Source organism: Myxine glutinosa, chromosome 4 (assembly GCF_964187855.1).
Source record: "Myxine glutinosa chromosome 4, kmMyxGlut1.1, whole genome shotgun sequence".
Lineage (NCBI taxonomy): Eukaryota > Metazoa > Chordata > Myxini > Myxiniformes > Myxinidae > Myxine > Myxine glutinosa.
This window is the reverse complement of record NC_136264.1, coordinates 17,155,357-17,181,001: the sequence shown is the minus strand read 5'-3', so window position 1 is coordinate 17,181,001 and position 25,645 is coordinate 17,155,357. Positions and strand designations below refer to the sequence as shown.

Below are 25,645 nucleotides of genomic sequence, written 5' to 3'. Positions count from 1 at the left end.
CACCACCATTTCATCCGAATCTGCAACAAAAGTCATTAATTGAATAATTAAATAATTAATCAATTAATTGATGAATCAATAAATCAAAAATAGCCTTTACAGCCAAATCACTTGGTCATTGTCATGTCCAAACTCAAAAGGTGCCTGAGATAATGCCCAGAGGAGAAAGGAAATAAATACGTGCTGAATTACTCGATAATAATTAAGTAACGACCGTATATACCGGTGTATAAGACGCAATTTTTTATCGGAAAAAGTCAAAAGTTGGGGGTGCGTACTATACACGGGGATAGAAAAAAACCCGGCTTCAAAACAAGTCAATTTTCCAATACATTGACGAAAAAAAGTATTTTACAAAAGCAGTCTCGGTTGCACGTTTTCCCCGTTGCGTCATGCACAATTGCGCCGACATGCAGGGCCGCCATTGCTGCTCGTTCGCCCCGGATGGCAAGCGGATTTTGTCCCATTACGTGCTTTCTATGGATTTGCCGCTCAAAGCAACAGGGCTTCCGGAATGTGAATAGAACGGATTTTCCCGCTCTGAAAAGCCACATCGGTCTTTTATTTTACGACTGCAATTGCGTAGCCATCCAAAATTATAGGGCAGATTACCGTAAACGTCAGCTCGGACTGAAATGTCTTCATAACAAGGGCCTCCATAGAGAATATGCCGAGGAAGAGGAAGGTGAACAGGGGAAAATCGGCGAAGTGGCCTCAGCTGGAGGAGCGTGTCATCGCCTGGGTTCGGGAGAAGAGGGCAGAGGGTCACGCCATCTCTACACTTGCTCTCAGGCTGTAGGCAAGGAGCTTCGCTTTGGACGGAGACATCGAAGACTTCATGGCCAGCACATCGTGGGCCGACAGATTTATGGAACGCCATAATCTGTCGGTACGTCGCCGCACACACATCGCACAGCATCTTCCCGACAATACGGCCGACAAAACGACAGGCTTCCAGGCGTTCATAATCAAGCTTCGCCGGGAGCACAACTACCCGCTCAGCAGGATCGGAAACGCCGACCAGACCCCTCTAACCTTCGACATTCCAAAAGGGACCAGCATCGGAGTGAAGGGGGAGCGGACCGTCACAGTCAAGACCACCTGCCACGAAAAAGACCGTTTCACCGTTATGCTCGCTTGCACTGCTGACGGGGGCAGGCTTCCACCGTATGCCGGCTTCAAGCGGAAAACTCTACCCAAGATAAAATTTCCAGCGGGTGTCATCATTCGAGCCCAACAGAAGGGTTGGATGGATCTGACCCTGGTCCAGAACTGGCTACGAGTGGTGTGGGGTAGGCGGGATGGCGGCCTTTCTCGACGATGGAGTATGCTGGTCCTGGATGCGTTTCGCTGTCACAAGACAGAAGAAACCAAAGAGCGACTCCGGCGTTCCAACACGGACCTCGTCATCATCCTGGACAGGATGACTTCCCCACTCCAACCCCTCGACGTGGCCATCAATAAGCCCTTCAAAGAAGGTATGCGGCGATGCTGGGCGAATTGGATGTTGGAGGGGGACAAGAGTTACACAAAGAGCGGGCGAATGAGGAAGGTGGACCTCTCGACGATCTGTGGCTGGATTGTAAAGGTGTGGGAGGAGATGCCGCCAGCGATCATAAAGTGGGCCTTTCTCAAGTGCTGTATTTCTAACAGCATATTTCTAACAGTATTTCTAACCAAAGCACTTGCTGACTATTGTGCCGAAATTTCAGCTTCCTTGCTCAAAGGATGGCTGAGATAGGGCCCGGACAAATAAACAAGAAAACAAACAAACAACCGGAGTGAAAACAGAGTACTCCCTTTCCACGTGAGTCATTGTCAGGCCCCCTTCGGTGCCTGGCAATGACGTTATGCAGCGCCTGGAGATTGCATAGGAACGGAGCGGTGTACAATAATACTCAGTCTTCTCAGTCTGTCTAACAAAAGGACCAACAAGTACAGATACATTCAAAGTACACCGCCCCATGCCAAATAATTAAATATCCTCCAGCACGGCATTGCCGGGGTGCCTCTGGCACCCGTCAATATCGCCGTGCAGCTCATGGAGACTGTATTTGGAGGGAGAGGTGCACTCCCCTCTGGGGTGGTGGTCCTGCATCACACCTAGCTTGGCTTTACGCTGTTCAATCCAAAGCTTTCAGAATCATTGGTATTTCCCGTGATGAAGCCGATTCTGAGGGCTTTTCAATCTCTCACCACAGGCAGGTGGTCTTACTGTATTCTTCCAACTCCTCTCCAGCCGAGCTCCCCCTGCTTTGTCTGTGTTCTGTCCCCCAATATTCCTTCAGGTCACACAATAACTGCCAGCAATCCTCTACTGATGAAACTGCCAAAATCAAGACTCTCTACTCACCTTCACTCTTTCATTCCTCTTTTCTCCTGCCTCTGAAACAAACTCCCACACTCTCTTCAATCCCACTCCTCCCTCCAGGTGTCCCTGTTCTCTACTGTTGTACTTGTGTGCTTCCCTCTCTCTCTCCCCCCATCTTGTCTCCCACTCCCTTTATTACATGTTTTATGTGTCCGCTTATGTTTTTTGTGTTTAATGTGCCAGCTCTTACATGAGCCTCGATCTTGTATACAAAAAAAATAAAAATACTTAACTCAAACGTAATGAACCTCCCCCTTCCACTCCACCCACTCCCTTCATCACCCCTCTCTCTCCTGCTCTCCCCCCGACGATTGCATTCACATGTTGATGAAAAGTCGTAAAAAAAAAACAGAAAAGCCAATCTTATGTGTTTGTCTTCCCATGTTCCACAATATGAATTGCATCTGGATCCTTTAGATCCCACAGGCCTCACACACTTTGCTTGAAGGACAGCATAACGGCGCATCACGAGGGCGAGCTGCAGCAGAAGACCGGGAATGCCTCTGCTTTTGAGACATCAGCCCCACAAACCTTGCAAGTAATGACAAGATTGGAGCTGAGAGTGGTAATAGGGTCGCAGTGGGTTCAAATCCTTTCCAAACTGCTTTGAATGCATTACCAAATGTGCTGTGCCTGCTGAGCATGCAATTTAACACTTATCATTGTGCAATATGCTCAATGGCACCAAAATTCCTCTCCAATAACACATGAGGTATCCACAACCGATCTTTTTTTGGCTTTGCCCCAGATTTGCTGCATGTTTTGTTTGCTGCTCAGCAACAACGAAGAAGCAGTCTCTCTCTTTGCCGAGACTTCAAATGTGCTATGGCAATAAACCAAGTGGGTTTTTGATCATCAGTATGCTTAACACCAACAAAATGCCTGGTACAAACTCACAAATCCCAAACAGATGATCCTTTGTTTTACATTTCACAGGAGCGAGCGCGCGCTGCACCTCAACATGCAATCTTTCGTAACGGACAGGAAAATATCTGCACTTGAAAGGTTCAACATTTCATTTCAAAGGAATGGGCATTTTAACACTGATCAAATTATTAATTTCTCTTAATATTTTCAATTACTTTCATCCTGGAATCCAAGTACAAAAAAGAGCTGAGTTTCTGTGTCACGCTTCATTCTGAAGGGTGTCTGTGTCGTAGAATGATAAAAATGGTACTGTTGGAAAAGCAGTATTGTTTTCAATCCGACAAGTGGGGTACTTGGTTGGAAAGCATTTTACTTGGTTATAATCAATTTACCTGCTTGGAAAATCGTTTCATAAGTTATTTATTTGGTCACAACATGGGCTAACAGAAGCCACAACAGGCATTTTAAGGCCATTTTCCCTGCCAGAGCGGGGGTTAGCCTTGCCGGGGGCCCCATGACGATCTTCTCCATTTTGCCCTATTTTCTACATCTCTCCTTGTTAATCTCCTTGAGTGCATTTCTTCTTCCACCACCTTTAGCCAAGTCTTTCTCGGTCTTCCCCGTCCTCTATTTCATTCTACATTCATTTCCATCACTCTTCTCAAACAGTCACTTTCATCCTTCCTCAACACATGACCAAACCATCTCAACCTGTTTCTCTTCATAGCATCCATCACAGGCTCTATTCCCATCATCTTTCACAATTAATCATTTGTCTTCCTCTCTCTCTCTCTCTCTCAACGATACTCCACACATCCACCGAACCATTCGCATTTCCACCCTTTCCAGCCTTCGTTGCTGCTCCACGTTCATTACCCATGTCTCGCTCCCATAAATCATAACACTTCTCACACATGCAGCATACACCTTTCCCTTCAGCTTCAACGACACTCCCCTCCTCATCAGCACACCACTCAGTTCCCGAAACTTCTTCCATGCACATCTCATGATAGCAACCGGTTGCCGAGTGTGATCCACCTTCTCCATTAAGCATGTCTCCGAGGTAGCAAAATGTTTTCACACCTTCCAGCTTCACGCCGTCTCCAAGATCCATCTCAAACATTTCCTCCATCTTTAGCTCCCTCTGTGCACACCTTACATTTGAATGTAGCTGCCACACTGGTTAATGACCCTCTCAGACCACTACATTCTTGATGAACCCATTCAGTGCACATTGTACATTGAATGGAGTTCACTCCGACACTCTTCCTGCGCACAGCACACGGCCACTTCCCAGTTCTTTCCACCTCATCACATACTTTACCACTTGCCATCACCTTCGTCTTTCCGATATTCACCTTCAGATCTTTTGTCTCCATACATTCCTTCCACTTGTTCATCTCCTTCAGTCCATCCATACTCTCCGCAATCAACACCAGATCATTTGCATACAACAACTCCCACGGTAAACTCTCCTTTACATTCCGAGCCAGTACCTCCATCACAGCTACAAATAGTAGTGGACTTAGTACCAACCCCTGATGCACTCCCACCTTCACCTCAAACTCACCACTGTTCCCGTCCTTCGTCCTTACAGCTGTGCGCGCTCTTTTGTACATTGCCATCACTACTCTGATCAACCATTCCTCCACTCCCAACTTCCTCAATGCCCATGTCACCACTTCATGTGGAACCCTATCGAATGCTTTCTCCAGATCAACAAACCCAAGAAACAACTTCTTCCTCTTATCCATGTAGTTCTCCTGCAACTGCCTTACAATAAAAAGTGCATCTGTCGTACCTCTTCCTGGCATAAATCCAAACTGCATTTCGTCAATCTTCACTTTCTTCCTTATCCTCCTCTCCAACACCCTTTCCAATACCTTCATTCCATGCTCCAATAACTTTATCGCTCGTTACGAGCCACACTCCAGAGGGTCACCTTTCCCCTTGTGTAGAGGGACGAGGGTACTCAGTTCCCAATCCACTGGAATGCGGCCTTCTTTCACCAACAGATTACAGATCTCTGTCATTCTCTTCACACCCCAACTTCCCGCTGCCTTCAACATATCGCCCACAACTCCTGTCGGCCCTCCTGCTTTTCTACTCTTCATTGCTTTTATAGCTTCCTCAACTTCCTTCTCAGTTATCTTCTCTGCTGGTCCTAAAACTGGGTTACTCTCTATGTTCCCAACCCATCCATTCTCTGCATTCAACAACATTTCCATATATCCCTTCCATCTTCCTTTAATTCCATCTGGATCCACAACGATTTGTCCCACTTCATCTTTCAAGCAACTCACCCCCATCACATCGCACCTCTCTTTCGCTATCTGCTTTGCAATCCTGAATACCGCTCTCTGGCCCTCTTCCGAATCCAAGCGTTCTCCGAACATTTTCCTGCATGCCTCCTGCGCCTTTGCTACCTCTTTCTTTGCAGCCTTCTTGGCTACCTTATAACTTTCATGCTCTGCCTCTTCTGCCCCCGTACCCTTCACCTTCTGCCACTCCTTGAACTTCTTCCTCTTATCCATGTAGTTCTCCTGCAACTGCCTTACAATAAAAAGTGCATCTGTCGTTCCTCTTCCTGGCATAAATCCAAACTGCATTTCGTCGATCTTCACTTTCTTCCTTATCCTCCTCTCCAACACCAACTCAACATTTGTATTTCTGTCCCTGCCTACCCTTCACCATTCTCACACCACTTCCCTTCCATCTTGTCTCCTGCACACAACATATGTCCACTCTTCTTCTGACCAATACTTCCACCACTTCTCCTGATCTCCCTGTCATTGTCCCTACATTCCATGTCCCAAACCTCAGAAACTGATCTCCACGTGGGGCATCAGACGTTTCTTCGTCAAAAATGGAGTGATTTCCACCCTCGCTTCGATCGGGTTCCCCACCTTGATTTTTGACGAGAGGGGGTGAGGACCCCCACTTCAGGCTTTACCCTGCCCATATGTAATTGTCATGGTTCCCTTTTTGAGGCAATTTTTTATGGTCGGATGCCCTTCCTGACGCCAACCCTTTCAGTCGCCTCTTACGACACACAGGGATACCGTGTACCTATTCTAAACTGAGGTACACACCGGGAAAGGGGAAAAAAATGGGAATGAAAGCATAATTTCTGGAATTGTCTTTGCTGGACTAGTGTAGTGATGTGTATTGAAGAAGCACACGTGGAAGAAGACACTATACCTGTCTTTAAGTTGAGCGATTTAGCACATCTCTACGAATGCAGGATAGCACAATTGGCCTATTCACTAATGTATGCGCATTACGTCATCGGTACCCACTTCCGGGTTACTGTTACTAGCGCAGGCAAGCTTTCACACTTCCGCCATCTTGTTTCACATTCATCGCACGTTATCGTACACGCATTCGTATTCGCAAGTAAATCTGTCGATCATTTTCGTCGGTTTTCTTCGTTGTTTTTTCCATGGCCGCCTCCTTATCGTTTGCTAATTTTTCAGTTAAGAGATTACAGGAATATCTTCGTGAGAGAGGCGTTTCAAGAATGGGATATAAGGAAAAACTCTTGAAACTCGCGTTGGCTGTTGCAGACTTAGACTTGCCTGTTGACCCAGACTTATCAAGATTCCCAGTCGCCGATACGCTGAGAGAAAAGTTGCGGCGAGCTGGTTGTTCCTTCGATGACCCAACGACGACTATCGACGACAACGACTATCGCTGTTGCACGTACCGTATGCGCAGTGTTTTCCTCCCATTTTTATCACTTTCTTTTCTTAATCACAAAAATAAGAGAAACAATTGTCAGTTCAGAGTTATGAGAGAAGTTTCTGAACTGTAAAAACTAACTGGTGCGACACAAAAGGCCATGAACAAAAGGACAGTGCTCTGGGTTCTGCACGGGTAAACACTTTCTTCATACTAATTGTGTGCAGTACGCTCGCACAGCCTCCTTTGTTTGCCTGAGGTTGTGGCCGTGCCCAAATTTAAAGGTCTTGTGCATACATTAGTGAAGTGGTCTACTAGGATTATCTCATGAGCAACGACTTCACTCCACATGACTAAAACTTAGACTGCGAGCTCACTTTCCAAACTCTAATGACTGTTCTAAATGTCATGATCTGCAAATGAATGCATCCCTCTTCCCTTGAAACATATGTGTGTGTGTGTGTGTGTGTGTGTGTGTGTGTGTGTGTGTGTGTGTGTGTGTGTGTGTGTGTGTGTGTGTGTGTGTGCGTGTGTGCGTGTGTGCGTGTGTGTGTGTGTAATGTTACCGATAGACTCCTAAACGGAGAGGCTCACGTACTTGATATTTGGCACAGACATGGCCATTGAGGCTGGTAAGAACATGGCCGACCTGAAAATTGATTTCATAATATTTTTAAACCATTTTTTTACCTCAACGCATTTCAGCGAGGAATATTATGCACGGAATCTGACCGGTCGCAGAGCAGCGCGCTGATTCGCTCAGAGCGATCACGTGATGTTCCTTGCCACCATTAACTCAGTTACGCATTCGCAAGTATTTCAGAGCGAAAAGCAATTGCATTTTTTCCCATTTCAGCAAGGAGCATTGCCATTCACACCACATAAGTTTTTTTTTCTTTCATCTTTCGATCCATTTTTTTTTTCAGCGAGGAATATTATACACGGACTCTGAATCGGTGGCAGAGCAGCGCGCTGATTCGACGATTCGCGCGCACTCCCCCAAACCCCCTTCCCCCTCCCTTCCTCCCCCCTCTCTCCTCCCCTCCCCCCTCTTCTCCCCTCCCCCCCCCTCTTCTCCCCTCCCCCCCCTCTTCTCCCCTACCCCCCCTCCTCCCCTCCCCCCCGTTCCCCTCCCCTCCCCTTCGCCCTCCCGTCCCCTCCCCCGCCCGGCAATGCCGGGTACTTCTGCTAGTTGATAGATAAAGGTGATATAATATAACAAATATCATGAAACATTTACATTTTGTAGTCCATTGTATAATTTAAATAAACATAAATGCAAATTTCGCATGTGGAAAAAGTAAGTACACCCTTGGCTTTAATAGGTGGTATTGCCCCCTTTGGCAAAAACAACCTCAAGTAGGCGTTTCTTATAACTGTCTACCAGTCTCTGACATCGACTGGGAGAAATTTTTGCCAACTCCTCCATGCAGAATTCTTTCAGCTGTGCGATGTTTGAGGGGTTTCTTGCATGCACAGCTCGTTTCAAATCCCCCCACAACATCTCAATGGGATTTAGATCCAGGCTTTGACTTGGCCATTCCAGAACCCTCCATTTCTTTCTTTTCAGCCATTCCTTGGTGGATTTACTGGTGTGTTTAGGGTCATTGTCATGTTGCAAGGTCCACCTTCGGTTGCGCTTCAACTTTCCGACAGATGGCCTCACATTATCCTCAAGCACCCTCTGGTACAATGAAGAATTCACAGTGGATTATATGATGGTGAGCTGCCCAGGCCCTGATGCAGCAAAGCTGCCCCAAACTCTGTGTTTGCCTCTAAATCTTGTGTCCCAAACCCATCCCTCTCTGTACCCACCGTACCCAGTCGTACCCAGCTGCTCCTGGACTCTGTCCTTTCCTCCTGACAATGTGGAAAAGTTTCTGTCAACCCTCGACTCTGATTCTGCAACTGGTCCTGACGGCATCAGCCCACGGGTCCTAAAATCATGTGCTTCCGCTCTTTCACTCCCTTTCTGTTCTCTTCACCCTCTCTTTTGCTCAAGGTCATCTGCCATCTGCTTGGAAATCAGCCAACATCACCGCTTTGCACAAAAAAGGTGCAAAAACAGATCCCAGCAACTACAGACCAATCAGCCTTCTCCCAATTATCAGCAAAGTCATGGAATCCATCATTGCTTCAGATATGAAATCTTTCCTCTTCTCCAATGGCTTGATCTCTGATCATCAATTTGGTTTCAGACCTGGTCACTCTACTCTGGACATGCTGCTTCTGCTTTCTCAACAATGGATGGAGGTCCTCAACGCCAAACAGGAAATTAGAGCCGTCTCCCTTGACATTTCACGTGCCTTCGATACGGTCTGGCACCCTGCTCTGCTCACCAAACTCTCCTCCTTTGGTATCCATGGAAATCTCCACGCATGGCTGGCGGACTTCCTCTCTGGTCGTAGTCAACGTGTGGCCCTGAATGGGTTTCTCTCATCTCCTCTTCCTGTTCAGGCTGGAGTTCCCCAAGGTCGTGTTCTGGGCCCTGTGCTTTTTCTGGTCTTCATCAATGATCTCTCTGACTCTCTTGAAAATCCTCTCTATCTCTTTGCTGACGACTCTACTCTCTGTCGCTCCATTCCTCATCCCTCAGATCGGCAGTCTGCAGCCTCCTCACTCTCTGCAGACATGGACAAAATCACAGACTGGGCAAACAAATGGAACATGTCTTTCAATCCTGATAAATCTCACACTCTTACGATGTCTCTCCGAAAAGACCGACTGCAAAACCCTCCCATCCACTTTCTGAATAATCCTCTCCAAGAAGTTCTGTCACTCAAGCTTTTGGGTCTCACTATTTGCCATGATCTTTCCTGGGAAAACCACATTTCAAATCTGGCCTCCAAAGCCAGTCGCCGACTGGGCATCCTCCGTCGTGCGAAGTCCTTCCTAGGCACACCTGAGCTCCTCACCACATACAAGGCTTTCAACCGCAGCTCGATGGAATACTGCTCTCCCCTCTGGTCTGGTGCTCCTGCCTCACACCTAGCCCGTCTTCACGCTGTTGAAACCAAAGCGTTCAGAATCATTGGAATCTCCCGCGATGAGGGTAACTCCAAGGGCCTTTCACTCACTCACCGCAAGAAGGTTGGTGGTCTTTCCGTCTTCTACCGACTCCTCTCTGGCCTTGCCCCCCCCAGCCCTCTCTGGGCTCTGTCCCCCAAATATTCCTACAGGTCGCACAAGATCTGCCTGCAACCCTCTTATGGTTAAACTGCCAAAATCAAGACTTTCTGCTCACCTTCACTCCTTCATTCCTCTTTTCTCCCGCCTCTGGAACAAACTCCCTCACTCTCTTCAATCCCACTCCACCCTCCAGGTCTTTAAAACAGCTGTTCACCACCATCTCTTATCCTCCCCCATCCAAAACCTTGATCTTTTCTACCCCCGCTAATTTCGGTCCCCTTGTGTTTTATACTTCTCCCACCCCCCCCCCCCCTTCCCACGCCTCCTGCCCCCAAGCCCTCTCCCTCCCACACTTCTCCCTGCTCTCAAATGTTGTGGTTGTGTGCTTCCCCTTCTCTCCCCATCTTGTCTTCCGCTCCCTCTTTTTGTATATTTTGTTTGTCTGGTTGATTTGTTTGTGAAATAAATGTTAGCTCTTTCACGAGCCTCGATTCAGTATACAAAAAAAACAAAAAAAAAAACATATTTCCACCACCATGCTTTACAGTTGGTATCAGGTTCTTGTGGTCAAATGCTGTCTTTGGTTTTCACCAAACATGTCTTCTGGTACTGTGGCCAAATAGCTCTATCTTTGACTCATCTGCCCAGAGCACATTGTTCCAGAAGTGCTGGTCTTTGCCTAGGTGTTCATTGGCAAACTTTAGTCTTGCCCTGATGTTCTTTCTGGACAGCAAAGGTTTCCTCCTGGCACACCTCCCATGCACATCAAATTTGTGCAGCCTCTTTCTAATGGTAGACTCGTGCACTTTGACATCAACAGTAGCAAGAGCTACCTGTAGGTCCCGTGATGACATTCTGGGGTTCTTAGAGACTTCTTTCAGCATCTTGCAGTCTGCTCTCGGGATGAACTTGCTGGGGCGGCCTGGCCTGCACAGTTTGGCAGCTGTGTGGCATCTTCTCCACTTGTAGATGATCTTCCGGACAGTCGAATGATTGATTTTAAATTGTTTGGAGATCTTTTTCAATCCCTTCCCAGACTCGTAGGCATCCATAACCTTCTTTCTGAAGGCCTCACAGAGCTCTTTTGATCTCGGCATGGTGACGCTGCACACTTCAACAACAAAGAGCAAACCAAACTAAATGTCTGAGGTTTAAATAAGACAGGTTCCTCCAAGACCCTCTCTAACGATGTTCTAATCATTTGCATCTGAGCTGGTGCACCTGATTCTAATTTTAGGTATTTGAAGTAGTGATAAATGTTGGGGTGTACTTACTGTTTCCACATGCGAAATTTGCATTTTTGTTTATTTAAATTATACAATGGACTACAAAATGTAAATGTTTCTGATCTTTGTTATATTATATCACCTTCATCTATCAATATTGTTGAAATGAAGATCAAATAGCTGTATGTTGAAATATGTTGAAAAAGTCAAAACTTTACATGGGGTGTACTTACTTTTTCACGTGACTGTCCATACCTACATACATACATACATACATACATACATACATACATACATACATATGGACAAACACCGTTCGAGACAGCTTTGCCCTATGGGCTACGCCGTAAAAAATGCACAATTGTTACGCTATGCCACCTGCTTGAGTTAGAGATTTACAGTGCCCGACGATGGTAACATTTTGTTCTGAAACTCACAAAGAGAGACATGACCATTCAATAGCACATCCGATTCATATAATAATGCACATTGCTATCGCTGCATTTGCAAAATACTGCAAATATTTCATTTCATGTGACAGGAAAATATCAGAGTTGACCTGAATACAAAGCAGACACAGACAGGCTTTGCATTTTCAGATGCTTTCTCGTTCATTATTATAGTTATCTCAGTGATAGAGTAAAATAGCATGTTTCCCATTTGAAGAAAACAATTCAGCAAATCAAATAATCATGGGTTAAATCACCCTTGGCTCAGCTCCTTACCGGAGAGCATCTGCTCCATAGGTGTTCACAACATACAGCGGATCTGGGTAGTTCTTTTTACGCTTGCTCATTTTTTGCCCGTCACTGCAAAAGGTCATAGTAATAACATTACACTTCCGCATTTGAGGAAATTAAAAACAATTCAAATAAAAAGTTTGAATAACAACAAATCACTGAATTCTAAAAAGAAAAGCAAACTAGCAGGAAAATAAATTGATTACATCACAAACTTGTCAAAGGAAAAAAAACTTCATAAAACCCTCTGAACTGTTATGCTTTTGAAGGAAAGGTGAAAAGAAAAGAAAATCCTTCACTTCCACCATCTTTATTGGACTATCATGCCGTGTTAGTGGCATTCCCAATTGGGACCTCCAAGTTGGCTGGCACATTTGAGCGGGCAGTTTTATCTATCAATTAGAATTTCCATGTTACCGACGCACAAACAGCACAAAAAGCTCACTCTTTGAAGAAGATCCATGAGGATTTTTTTTTTTAAACAGAAACAAATTCAGCATAATTCTGGTTGCATGAAGCTTCCAGCTTAGTCACGATCAACATGGAGAGATTTCTATGGAATTCAGTGGGATGAGCTGTCCTCACAAAAAGTTGAGCTTTATGCATTGAGACACGTTCAACATGGCGACCGAAATGTCACTTCCTTCAAATCGATTAAGAACAAAAATCCTATTTACTTCTCCATGTGTCACAAGATTTTTGTGAAACGTGTCAACAATTGCAGAGGTTAATATTGTTGCATTTCTGGAACCGGCCCCGAAGGTAATTGCAACCAATATATGGGTCCCTCAGTTCATTACCTCCATAGTACAAGTCCAGAGTTGTCCCTTTGTGTAGTGGGTTGCGTTGGTAGGGGTTAGAGAGGTTTTTCCCTTTTTTCTCCCCATTTCATAACAATGGTCATGACATGAGTTCCTTTCGAGCTCCGTAACAAGCGTTGTGCTGCAAAGGAGCCAGCTAATTTAAATATTGCGCCAAAACTCAACTGCCATTTACTTAACCTCCACCACAATATTCCTTCAGATGCCACAATTATCGCCCAACACTTATCATTTATTAGTACGCATTTTTATTTACACTTGGTTTTGATTTTCCCTGTAGTTTACATTGAATAAGACACTGCATGCTTTTTCATTGCCCTACGTCCCGAAAACAGACTCTCATAACCACGACTTCTCTTCCACCACACAGCTTTCACTAAACTTCACTAAACATTCCTCCAACATCATCTTGCAGCACCAAAGATGCCCTGCCGCCAACTTGGGAGCGTAGGGGGGTGGGGGAAGGAGAGGAAGCGCAGGGAACAGCGGCGGTGGTAAACAACACTCTTCTCTTCAGACCTCATTAAAGACCAGAACACTGAAGCGCTAATTGGCCACCAACGCCTCATTGCAGCCACCAACGCCTCATTGCAGCCACCAATGCCTCATTGCGGAACGGCTTGTGGACTTCCTCTCTGGTCGTAGTCAACGTGTGGCCCTGAATGGGTTTCTCTCATCTCCCCTTCCTGTACAGGCTGGAGTTCCCCAAGGCAGTGTTCTGGGCCCTGTGCTTTTTCTGGTCTAAAACAAACTCTCTTGAAAATCCTCTCTATCTCTTTGCTGATGACACCACTCTCTACTGCTCCATTCCTCATCCCTCAGATCGGCAGTCTGCAGCCTCCTCATTCTCTGCAGACCTGGACAAAATCACAGACTGGTCAAACAAGTGGCACATGTCTTTCAATCCTGACAAATCTCTCACTCTTACTATGTCTCTCCGAAAAGACAGACTGGACAACCCTCCCATCCACTTTCTGAACAATCATCTCCAAGAAGTTCTGTCACTCAAGCTTTTGGGTCTCACAATCTGCCATGATCTTTCCTGGGAAAACCACATTTCCAAGCTGGCCTCCAAAGCTATTCGCCGACTGGGCATCCTCCGCCGTGCGAAGTCCTTCCTTGGCACACCTGAGCTCCTCACCACAAATCACGCTTTCATCCGCAGCTCAATGAAATACTGTTCTCCCCTCTGGGCTGGTGCTCCTGCCTCACACCTTGCTCGTCTTCACGCTGTTGAAACCAAAGCTTTCAGAATCATTGGAAGCTATGCTAACGTGATGAAGTGATGAAGCTAACGCCGAGGGCCTTTCACTCACTCACCGCAGGCAGGTAGGTGGTCTTTCTGTCTTCTACCGACTCCTATCCGGCCTAGCTCCCCCAGCTCTAACTGTGCTCTGTCTCCCAAATATTCCAACAGGTCGCACAAGATCTGCCAGAAACCCTCTTCTGGTTAAACTCCCAAAATCAAGACTGTCTGCTCACCTTCACTCCATAATTCCTCTTTTCTCCCGCCTCTGGAACAAACTCCCCCACTCCATTTAATCCCACTCCTCCCTCCAGGTCTTTAAAACAGCTATTCACCACCATCTCTTATCTTCCCCCATCCAAAACCTTGATCTCTTCTACCCCCATTAATTCACCCCAGATCCACTTTTTTTGAAATACCGACTTCTTTCTTTCCTGGAAGTTCCAGCAGTGTCCATGTGTTTTACACCACTGCCACCCCCCCCCCCCCCCCCCCGCCTTCCCATGCCTCCTCCCCCCAAGCCCTCTCCCTCCCACAGATCTTCCGTTGTCCCTGTTCTCTGCTGTTGTACTTGCGTGCTTCCCTCTCTCTCCCCATCTTGTCCCTCACTCCCTTTATTGTATGTTTTGTGTGTCCGGTTTTTTTTTTGTGATTGATGTTAGCTCTTGTATACAGGATCGAAGCTCTTACCAAGCCTCGATCTTGTATACAAAAAAAAAAAATAATAATCACAGCTTGTTTGCGCCATTCACTTGCACAAGCAATTAGAGCTCCCACGCTTGCAAGCATCACAAGTGGTTCATGTTAATTGAGAACCCATTGCATAGCACGGTCAGAGGAAGAAGTGAGCTAGAGTTTTGAAGGGGGTATCGCGTGGGCAGGGCTCATCCTCCGGAAAGTAGAAATGCACCAATTGGCATCGGTATTCACACCAAGAGCCTTTCTTGATTTGATTATATAAAGCCCTGCTCTCACCACCCTGTTCTCTTTTTTTTTTTTTTTTTTTTTTTTTTTGTATACAAGATCGAGGCTCGTGAAAGAGCGAACATTAATCACACAGAAAGACAAACCGACCCATAAAACATATAACATCGGGAGCGGTAGACAAGATGGGGAGAGAGGGGGAAGGACACAAACACAACATTTGAGAGCAGGGACCGAGAGACATGGAGACATCGAGAGATCTGAGAGAGGGCGAGGGCTTTGGTGGGGGGGGCATGGGAAGGGGGCGGTGGGAGAGGTATAAAACATATGGACACTGCCAGGACTTCCAGGAAAGAAGTTGGAATTTCAAACAAGGTGGATCTGGGGTGAATTAGCGGGGGTAGAAAAGATCAAGGTTTTGGATGGGGGAAGATAAGAGATGGTGGTGAACAGCTGTTTTAAAGACCTGGAGGGAGGAGTGGGATTGAAGGGAGTGAGGGAGTTTGTTCCAGAGGCGGGAGAAAAGAGGAATGAAAGAGTGAAGGTGAGCAGAGAGCCGAGATTTCGGCAGTTTAACCATCAGAGGGTTGCTGGCAGATCTTGTGCGACCTGTAGGAATATTTGGGGGACAGAGCACAGAGAGAGCTGGGGGTGCAAGGCCGGAGAGGAGTCGGTAGAAGACAGAAAGACCACCTACCTGCCTGCGGTGAGTGAGTGAAAGGCCCTCAGAGATAGCTTCATCGCGGGAGATTCCAATAATTCTGAAAGCTTTGGTTTCAACAGCGTGAAGCCGAGCTAGGTGTGAGGCAGGAGCACCGGCCCATAGGGGAGAACAGTATTCCATTGAGCTGCGGATGAAAGCCTTGTATGTGGTGAGGAGCTCAGGTGTGCCGAGGAAGGACTTCGCACGACGGAGGATGCCCAGTCGGCGACTGGCTTTGGAGGCCAGCTTGGAAATGTGGTTTTCCCAAGAAAGATCATGGCAGATAGTGAGACCCAAAATCTTGAGCGACAGAACTTCTTGGAGAGGATTGTTGAGAAAGTAGATGGGAGGGTTGTCCAGTCGATCTTTTCGGAGAGACATAGTAAGAGTGTGAGATTTGTCAGGATTGAAAGACATGTTCCACTTGTTTGACCAGTCTGTGATTTTGTCCAGGTCTTCAGAGAGTGAGGAGGCAGCAGACTGCCGATCTGAGGGAAGAGGAATGGAGCGGCAGAGAGTGGAGTCATCAGCAAAGAGATAGAGAGGATTTTCGAGAGAGTCAGAGAGATCATTGATGAAGACCAGAAAAAGCACGGGGCCCAGAACACTGCCTTGGGGAACTCCAGCCTGAACAGGAAGAGGAGATGAGAGAAACCCATTCAGGGCCACACGTTGACGACGACTAGAGAGGAAGTCCGCCAGCCATGCGTGGAGATTTCCATGGATACCAAAGGAGGAGAGTTTGGTGAGCAGAGCGGGGTGCCAGACCGTGTCGAAGGCACGTGATATGTCGAGGGAGACAGCTCTAATTTCCTGTTTGGCATTGAGGACCTCCATCCATTGTTGAGACAGCAGAAGCAGCATGTCCAGAGTAGAGTGACCTGGTCTGAAACCAAATTGATGATCAGAGATCAAGCCATTGGAGAAGAGGAAAGATTTCATATCCGAAGCAATGATGGATTCCATGACTTTGCTGATAATTGGGAGAAGGCTGATTGGTCTGTAGTTGCTAGGATCTGTTTTTGCACCTTTTTTGTGCAAAGCGGTGATGTTGGCTGATTTCCAAGCAGATGGCAGTTGACCTTGAGCAAAAGAGAGGGTGAAGAGAACAGAGAGAGGGTGAGATAGAGCAGCAGAGCAGGATTTTAGGACCCGTGGGCTGATGCCGTCGGGTCCAGTTGCAGAATCAGAGTCGAGGGTTGACAGAAACTTTTCCACCTTGTCAGGAGGAAAGGACACGGAGTCCAGGAGCAGCAGGGTACGACTGGGTATGGTGGGTACAGAGAGGGATGGGTTTGGGACACAAGATTTAGAGGCAAACACAGAGTTGAGGCATTCAGCTTTTTCACGTGCGGAGTCAGCTGTGTAGCCGTTTGAGGTAAGGGAGGGTATGGAGGGGGAACAAACACCAGAAACGGATTTGACCAGACGCCACCAGGATTTGGAAGAGGGAGACAGATAAGAGAGTTCGGTCTTGAGAACGGAGAGATATTGTTTCCTGGCTCTCCTGAGGGTGGACACACACTTGTTTCGGGCTTTGTGAAAGGAAATGAGATTTCCTTCCGTTGGATTTGCTTTCCAGGAGACGAAGGCAAGTTGTTTCTGGGCAACAGCCTCACCACAAGATTCCGTGTACCATGGACGGGAGGAAGGGTATGACAACTGAAGACGAGATGGGATAAATCTGTGCATGAGAGAGAGCAATTTACTTTGGAAGAATTCCTAGGATGAGTTGATGTCAGAGGTGGTAGAGATGGGAGACCAGTCCAGATGATTGATGGCTGCTTGAAGACCGTGCCAGTTGGCCTGAGTGAAATGCCAGACTCGTCGACGCTGAGCAGGCTCCCTGAGGATGGTCAGAGAGATGTCCACTTTAACAAGGACATGATCAGATGATCCGATCGGAGCAGAAGAAGAGCAGCAGACATTTTCAGGGAAGTTAGTCATAAGCAAGTCCAGAAGAGAAGATGTTCCGTTGACTGAGATCCGGGTCGGGAAATTGACAGATTGTGTCAGTCCCAGTGAGTCACAGAAGTCCTTTGCTGAGGAGCCATGGCTGGTGAGAGAGGTACCCACATCCAGCCAACTGGCATGATGACAGTTGAAATCACCACATATGAGGAAGAGAGAGTTGGGATGAGTAGATAGAAGTTGGTCCATATCATCAGACAGCGAGATGTAGATGGAGTCATCACTGTTTGGTGGACGGTACAACACACATATGAACAAGAGGTGGGAGCGAAGGGGAAGCCGTAGCCAGAGGTATTCCTGGGGGTGAGGTGGAGAGAGTGCAGTGCAGGGCGAGTGAGGAAGAGAGTTTTTGATAAAGATAGCAACCCCGCCTCCAGGACGAGGCTCAGGTCTATCATACCGGAGGAGGGAGTAGCCCGGGAGAGATACTATGGAATCAGAGACATCATAAAGGAGGAAAGTTTCTGTTAAGCAGATCACGTCTGGTTTGACAGAAGCAACCTGTATGGAGAGATCAGTTAAGTTTGAACGAAGGCCCCGGATGTTTGAGGTCCATACCGTTAATGAAGAGGAAGGGGGAGCATCAGATACAGAACAGGGGGGAGGAGGGGTAGGGTAAGATGTGGAAGAGGTGGAAGAGGTAGGGAGAGCTGTTGAAGGTGTGTCAGAGATTTCAGAATAGCTCGGAGAAAGGGAAGGATGGGGCGGACAAAAGGTTTGATGGTGATTGGGTGAGCCACAATGAGGTGTTATTTGAGGAGGGGGAAGAGCGAGGCAGAAGGTTGGGGGAGATGGAGGTGAGAGTTTGAAGGGGGAAGAAGCGGGGAGGACGCTTTGAGGAGGGGGAGTGAGAGGGGGGAAATTGAGAAGCAATGAGGGTGGGGAGATTTGAAGGGAAGGGGTGAGGGGGGAGTTTGGGAGGGAAGGGACAAGGGGAGGGATTTGAAAGGGATGGGATATGGGGGAGATTTGGAGGGGAGGGGTGAGGCAGGAGTCTAGGAGGGGAGGGGCGATGGGGCGTCTTGGCGGGGAGGGGTGAGGGGGTAGTTTAGGAGGGAGGGGGCAAGGGGGGAGATTTGAAAGGGATGGGTGATGGGGAAGATTTGGAGGGGAGGGGTGATGGGGAAGATTTGGAGGGGAGGGGTTATGGGGAAGATTTGGAGGGGAGGGGTGAGATTGGATTTTTGAAAGTGTAAGATTTATGGGAAACGAACATTTATTGCAAAATGAGTTTCTTGTGACCTTCGAGTTAAAAATACGTTTAAGGACGCTGGATGGAGGATGGAGTGCAGGAGAGTTTAGGGAATGTAGAAAAAAGGCACTATAGGAGATGGATATTTTTTTGGGGATGAATTGATTTGGTGAGCAAGTCGAAAGCAGCCTTTTAAAGAAGAAGAAGAAAAAGGTGTTATAAAATATGACGGAATACATAAAGGTTAATGAGTGAAAACTATCTGGGGAAATGGGGGAGAAACACGTGGTCGAAGAACGAACGAACGAATAAGAATGAATAAACGAATGAGAACAGAGAAGGAAATGTTTTTTTTTTTTTGTTTTTTTTTTGAGTTGAGATTTACACAAGGAAGTAGGCTATGGGTGAAAAGACTGGGAATACAGAGAACGAAAGTTATTGGATCACAAACGACGGACCGCTGAGAGAAAAACAAAGCCTCAAGGTTGTACAGTGCACACTGTACAAGGCCTCAAGACACGACACGAATTAACACGATTTTCAATACAGGTATGAAAGATTTGCACCGAAAAATCTTCGTCGGGACACAATATACGTACAACACCATAAATAAATACAGCTTTAACGAAAATACAAATGGGAACAATCACTTAACTTCGATTTCAAATCGTTTGCGACGCGGCAAAGGCCTTGCTCGCGACACGGCAAACAGACGATCAATTTATGAAAGATAATCACCGAGAAACAACCAAAATGCACACAATAACTTCACACACCGAAAGATAAATACAGTTTCGACAAAATACAATTGTGAACAGACTTAACTTCGAAAAACGTGGAGACCGTGTGGAGCTTCGAAAATCCCTCCCACCGTCCTCAACCTCAACACCGTCCTCAACGTCCTCAACTCTGCTGTTGGCATATGGTTTTGGACTGGTGCTGGTTTGGTCCTGTACTTGGTTTGTGGCACTTCGAGGGTGCACGATATTAGCTCGATTGGTGGCACTCACATTTGGCAGGTCAGAGCTGGGAGACGGAACAGACACCATGCAAAGCGGACGTTCGGGCCGAGCCAAGCACACGCATACACTCTTTAGAACTGTCACACATTAAGCTCATCTCACACATTCTTTTCCTGTGCTTTTTCTATAACCGTCCTACTTTGGACGCACATGGCCTGATACACACCTCTTCACAGCTTCCTCTTGAACCTCATTGCATTCACACACCACACCTCACCACACCACTACGCTCACACGCCACAGACACCCAGTATTATGCCTCTTAACCCCTCCCTTAGCGTTTGGGTAACGGGGACATGACAGCCCCCGTCCAGTGAGCCAGGAGGCCGATCATACCTCTTCCTTTCTTTTTCTTTCTGTACCTATCTCACTTCCATGGGTGGTCTGATTCAGTGCCCATGTATTGAGTTCCACCGGTAGATAAGGCATAGGGACAAGTTCTGCTCCTCGTCCATTTCTTTGCTGTAGATCTCTTGCAACCTCAATTACTTGCAATTCCCCCATTTTGTACATTTTGATTGCATTTTCCCCTTTTTGATTCATTTTCATTGCCCTTGCTTTGTACATTTAAGCCCTTGAATTTCACCTTGCATTTTGCATTACACCTTTGCCTTGTATATAATAAATTCCTCTCTTGGTGAACTCTATTTCCGATCTATCTGTGTTCATCCTTTCCTACAATGACAAGCACTTCCTGCACATAGGTTAATGTGGGAGATTGAGGCCTGATTGGAAAGCCACGTGACATCAGGTAAATGGTAGTCAGCCGGAGGACCTTGGGGGTAACCTGGTAGACTAATTGTCACTCACGGTTGATTAATAACGTGCCGCCATAACACAAAGTTATTCGTGCCCGGTGGCCTCAGGCCCAGGAATAATTGGGGCACAACACCCCCTCGTAGTGGACCCGATACCCGATCTGCAACAACATGATTACCGCCCATAATTGCATTCCGAGACCCTAATAACCATGAATTATTTTGTGGACATTTTCTGAAAGAGGGTTTGGTGGGGGAGGGGGTAGGAGGGCCAAATTTGGACGAGAGCTGCAGGTTTCAAGAAAAAGGTAAATATCTCCAGATTATTGGGAGAAATCGCATTGTCGATGTTCAAAAATGTTAATGATCGAAAAAATGGGGGCAAAATACATACATATGGAGACCGTGTGGAGGGATTTTCGAAGCTCCACACGGTCTCCACGTTTTTCGAAGTTAAGTCTGTTCACAATTGTATTTTGTCGAAACTGTATTTATCTTTCGGTGTGTGAAGTTATTGTGTGCAACTTTGGTTGTTTCTCGGTGTTTATCTTTCATAAATTGATCGTCTGTTTGCCGTGTCGTGTCTTGAGGCCTTGTACAGTGTGCACTGTACAACCTTGAGGCTTTGTTTTTCTCTCAGCGGTCCGTCGTTTGTGATCCAATAACTTTCGTTCTCTGTATTCCCAGGCTTTTCACCCATAGCCTACTTCCTTGTGTAAATCTCAACTCAAAAAAAAAAAAAAAAAAAAAAAAAAACATTTCCTTCTCTGTTCTCATTCGTTTATTCATTCTTATTCGTTCGTTCGTTCTTCGACCACGTGTTTCTCCCCCATTTCCCCAGATAGTTTTCACTCATTAACCTTCAATGTTTACACTTTCCCCTCAAGTTATGTATTCCGTCATATTTTATAACACCTTTTTCTTCTTCTTCTTTAAAAGGCTGCTTTCGACTTGCTCACCAAATCAATTCATCCCAAAAAAAATATCCATCTCCTATAGTGCCTTTTTTCTACATTCCCTAAACTCTCCTGCACTCCATCCTCCATCCAGCGTCCTTAAACGTATTTTTAACTCGAAGGTCACAAGAAACTCATTTTGCAATAAATGTTCGTTTCCCATAAATCGTACACTTTCAAAAATCCAATCTCACCCCTCCCCTCCAAATCTTCCCCATAACCCCTCCCCTCCAAATCTTCCCCATCACCCCTCCCCTCCAAATCTTCCCCATCACCCATCCCTTTCAAATCTCCCCCCTTGCCCCCTCCCTCCTAAACTACCCCCTCACCCCTCCCCGCCAAGACGCCCCCTCGCCCCTCCCCTCCTAGACTCCTGCCTCACCCCTCCCCTCCAAATCTCCCCCATATCCCATCCCTTTCAAATCCCTCCCCTTGTCCCTTCCCTCCCAAACTCCCCCCTCACCCCTCCCTTTCAAATCTCCCCACCCTCATTGCTTCTCAATTTCCCCCCCTCTCACTACCCCCTCCTCAAAGCGTCCTCCCCGCTTCTTCCCCCTTCAAACTCTCACCTCCATCTCCCCCAACCTTCTGCCTCGCTCTTCCCCCTCCTCAAATAACACCTCATTGTGGCTCACCCAATCACCATCAAACCTTTTGTCCGCCCCATCCTTCCCTTTCTCCGAGCTATTCTGAAATCTCTGACACACCTTCAACAGCTCTCCCTATCTCTTCCACCTCTTCCACATCTTACCCTACCCCTCCTCCCCCCTGTTCTGTATCTGATGCTCCCCCTTCCTCTTCATTAACGGTATGGACCTCAAACATCCGGGGCCTTCGTTCAAACTTAACTGATCTCTCCATACAGGTTGCTTCTGTCAAACCAGACGTGATCTGCTTAACAGAAACTTTCCTCCTTTATGATGTCTCTGATTCCATAGTATCTCTCCCGGGCTACTCCCTCCTCCGGTATGATAGACCTGAGCCTCGTCCTGGAGGCGGGGGTTGCTATCTTTATCAAAAACTCTCTTCCTCACTCGCCCTGCACTGCACTCTCTCCACCTCACCCCCAGGAATACCTCTGGCTACGGCTTCCCCTTCGCTCCCACCTCTTGTTCATATGTGTGTTGTACCGTCCACCAAACAGTGATGACTCCATCTACATCTCGCTGTCTGATGATATGGACCAACTTCTATCTACTCATCCCAACTCTCTCTTCCTCATATGTGGTGATTTCAATTGTCACCATGCCAGTTGGCTGGGTGTGGGTACCTCTCTCACCAGCCATGGCTCTTCAGCAAAGGACTTCTGCGACTCACTGGGACTGACACAATCTGTCAATTTCCCGACCCGGATCTCAGTCAACGGAACATCTTCTCTTCTGGACTTGCTTATGACTAACTTCCCTGAAAATGTCTGCTGCTCTTCTTCTGCTCCGATCGGATCATCTGATCATGTCCTTGTTAAAGTGGACATCTCTCTGACCATCCTCAAGGAGCCTGCTCAGCGTCGACGAGTCTGGCATTTCACTCAGGCCAACTGGCACGGTCTTCAAGCAGCCATCAATCATCTGGACTGGTCTCCCATCTCTACCACCTCTGACATCAACTCATCCTGGGAATTCTTCCAAAGTAAATTGCTCTCTCTCATGCACAGATTTATCCCATCTCGTCTTCAGTTGTCATACCCTTCCTCCCGTCCATGGTACACGGAATCTTGTGGTGAGGCTGTTGCCCAGAAACAACTTGCCTTCGTCTCCTGGAAAGCAAATCCAACGGAAGGAAATCTCATTTCCTTTCACAAAGCCCGAAACAAGTGTGTGTCCACCCTCAGGAGAGCCAGGAAACAATATCTCTCCGTTCTCAAGACCGAACTCTCTTATCTGTCTCCTCTTCCAAATCCTGGTGGCGTCTGGTCAAATCCGTTTCTGGAGTTTGTTCCCCCTCCATCCCCTCCCTTACCTCAAACGGCTACACAGCTGACTACGCACGTGAAAAAGCTGAATGCCTCAACTCTGTGTTTGCCTCTAAATCTTGTGTCCCAAACCCATCCCTCTCTGTACCCACCATACCCAGTCATACCCTGCTGCTCCTGGACTCCGTGTCCTTTCCTCCTGACAAGGTGGAAAAGTTTCTGTCAACCCTCGACTCTGATTCTGCAACTGGACCCGATGGCATCAGCCCACGGGTCCTAAAATCCTGCTCTGCTGCTCTATCTCACCCTCTCTCTGTTCTCTTCACCCTCTCTTTTGCTCAAGGTCAAACTGCCATCTGCTTGGAAATCAGCCAACATCACCGCTTTGCACAAAAAAGGTGCAAAAACAGATCCTAGCAACTACAGACCAATCAGCCTTCTCCCAATTATCAGCAAAGTCATGGAATCCATCATTGCTTCGGATATGAAATCTTTCCTCTTCTCCAATGGCTTGATCTCTGATCATCAATTTGGTTTCAGACCAGGTCACTCTACTCTGGACATGCTGCTTCTGCTGTCTCAACAATGGATGGAGGTCCTCAATGCCAAACAGGAAATTAGAGCTGTCTCCCTCGACATATCACGTGCCTTCGACACGGTCTGGCACCCCGCTCTGCTCACCAAACTCTCCTCCTTTGGTATCCATGGAAATCTCCACGCATGGCTGGCGGACTTCCTCTCGAGTCGTCGTCAACGTGTGGCCCTGAATGGGTTTCTCTCATCTCCTCTTCCTGTTCAGGCTGGAGTTCCCCAAGGCAGTGTTCTGGGCCCCGTGCTTTTTCTGGTCTTCATCAATGATCTCTCTGACTCTCTCGAAAATCCTCTCTATCTCTTTGCTGATGACTCCACTCTCTGCCGCTCCATTCCTCTTCCCTCAGATCGGCAGTCTGCTGCCTCCTCACTCTCTGAAGACCTGGACAAAATCACAGACTGGTCAAACAAGTGGAACATGTCTTTCAATCCTGACAAATCTCACACTCTTACTATGTCTCTCCGAAAAGATCGACTGGACAACCCTCCCATCTACTTTCTCAACAATCCTCTCCAAGAAGTTCTGTCGCTCAAGATTTTGGGTCTCACTATCTGCCATGATCTTTCTTGGGAAAACCACATTTCCAAGCTGGCCTCCAAAGCCAGTCGCCGACTGGGCATCCTCCGTCGTGCGAAGTCCTTCCTCGGCACACCTGAGCTCCTCACCACATACAAGGCTTTCATCCGCAGCTCAATGGAATACTGTTCTCCCCTATGGGCCGGTGCTCCTGCCTCACACCTAGCTCGGCTTCACGCTGTTGAAACCAAAGCTTTCAGAATTATTGGAATCTCCCGCGATGAAGCTATCTCTGAGGGCCTTTCACTCACTCACCGCAGGCAGGTAGGTGGTCTTTCTGTCTTCTACCGACTCCTCTCCGGCCTTGCACCCCCAGCTCTCTCTGTGCTCTGTCCCCCCAAATATTCCTACAGGTCGCACAAGATCTGCCAGCAACCCTCTGATGGTTAAACTGCCGAAATCTCGGCTCTCTGCTCACCTTCACTCTTTCATTCCTCTTTTCTCCCGCCTCTGGAACAAACTCCCTCACTCCCTTCAATCCCACTCCTCCCTCCAGGTCTTTAAAACAGCTGTTCACCACCATCTCTTATCATCCCCCATCCAAAACCTTGATCTTTTCTACCCCGCTAATTCACCCCAGATCCACCTTGTTTGAAATTCCAACTTCTTTCCTGGAAGTCCTGGCAGTGTCCATATGTTTTATACCTCTCCCACCGCCCCCTTCCCATGCCCCCCCCCCCCCCCCCCAAAGCTCTCGCCCTCTCTCAGATCTCTCGATGTCTCCATGTCTCTCGGTCCCTGCTCTCAAATGTTGTGTTTGTGTCCTTCCCCCTCTCTCCCCATCTTGTCTACCGCTCCCGATGTTATATGTTTTATGTGTCGGTTTGTCTTTCTGTGTGATTAATGTTCGCTCTTTCACGAGCCTCGATCTTGTATACAAAAAAAAAAAAAAAAAAAAATCTATATTATTATACGAAAGAAAGTTTTTGTTTGTTTGTTTGTTTGTCTGCGCAAGCTA

General features: G+C 47.1%; 1 protein-coding gene across 7 annotated transcripts in view; it reads right to left on the bottom strand.

The window, feature by feature from the left end:
- Window positions 1–25,645, bottom strand: part of IARS1 (isoleucyl-tRNA synthetase 1) — a 212,201-nt gene that overhangs the window by 100,056 nt on the left and 86,500 nt on the right. For all 7 annotated transcript variants that reach the window (XM_068111971.2, XM_078775506.1, XM_078775509.1 and 4 more), the window contains one exon: window positions 12,000–12,083. In XM_068111971.2, the coding sequence (XP_067968072.2) occupies window positions 12,000–12,083 (84 nt within the window). The remainder of the gene's footprint in view (window positions 1–11,999; window positions 12,084–25,645) is intronic.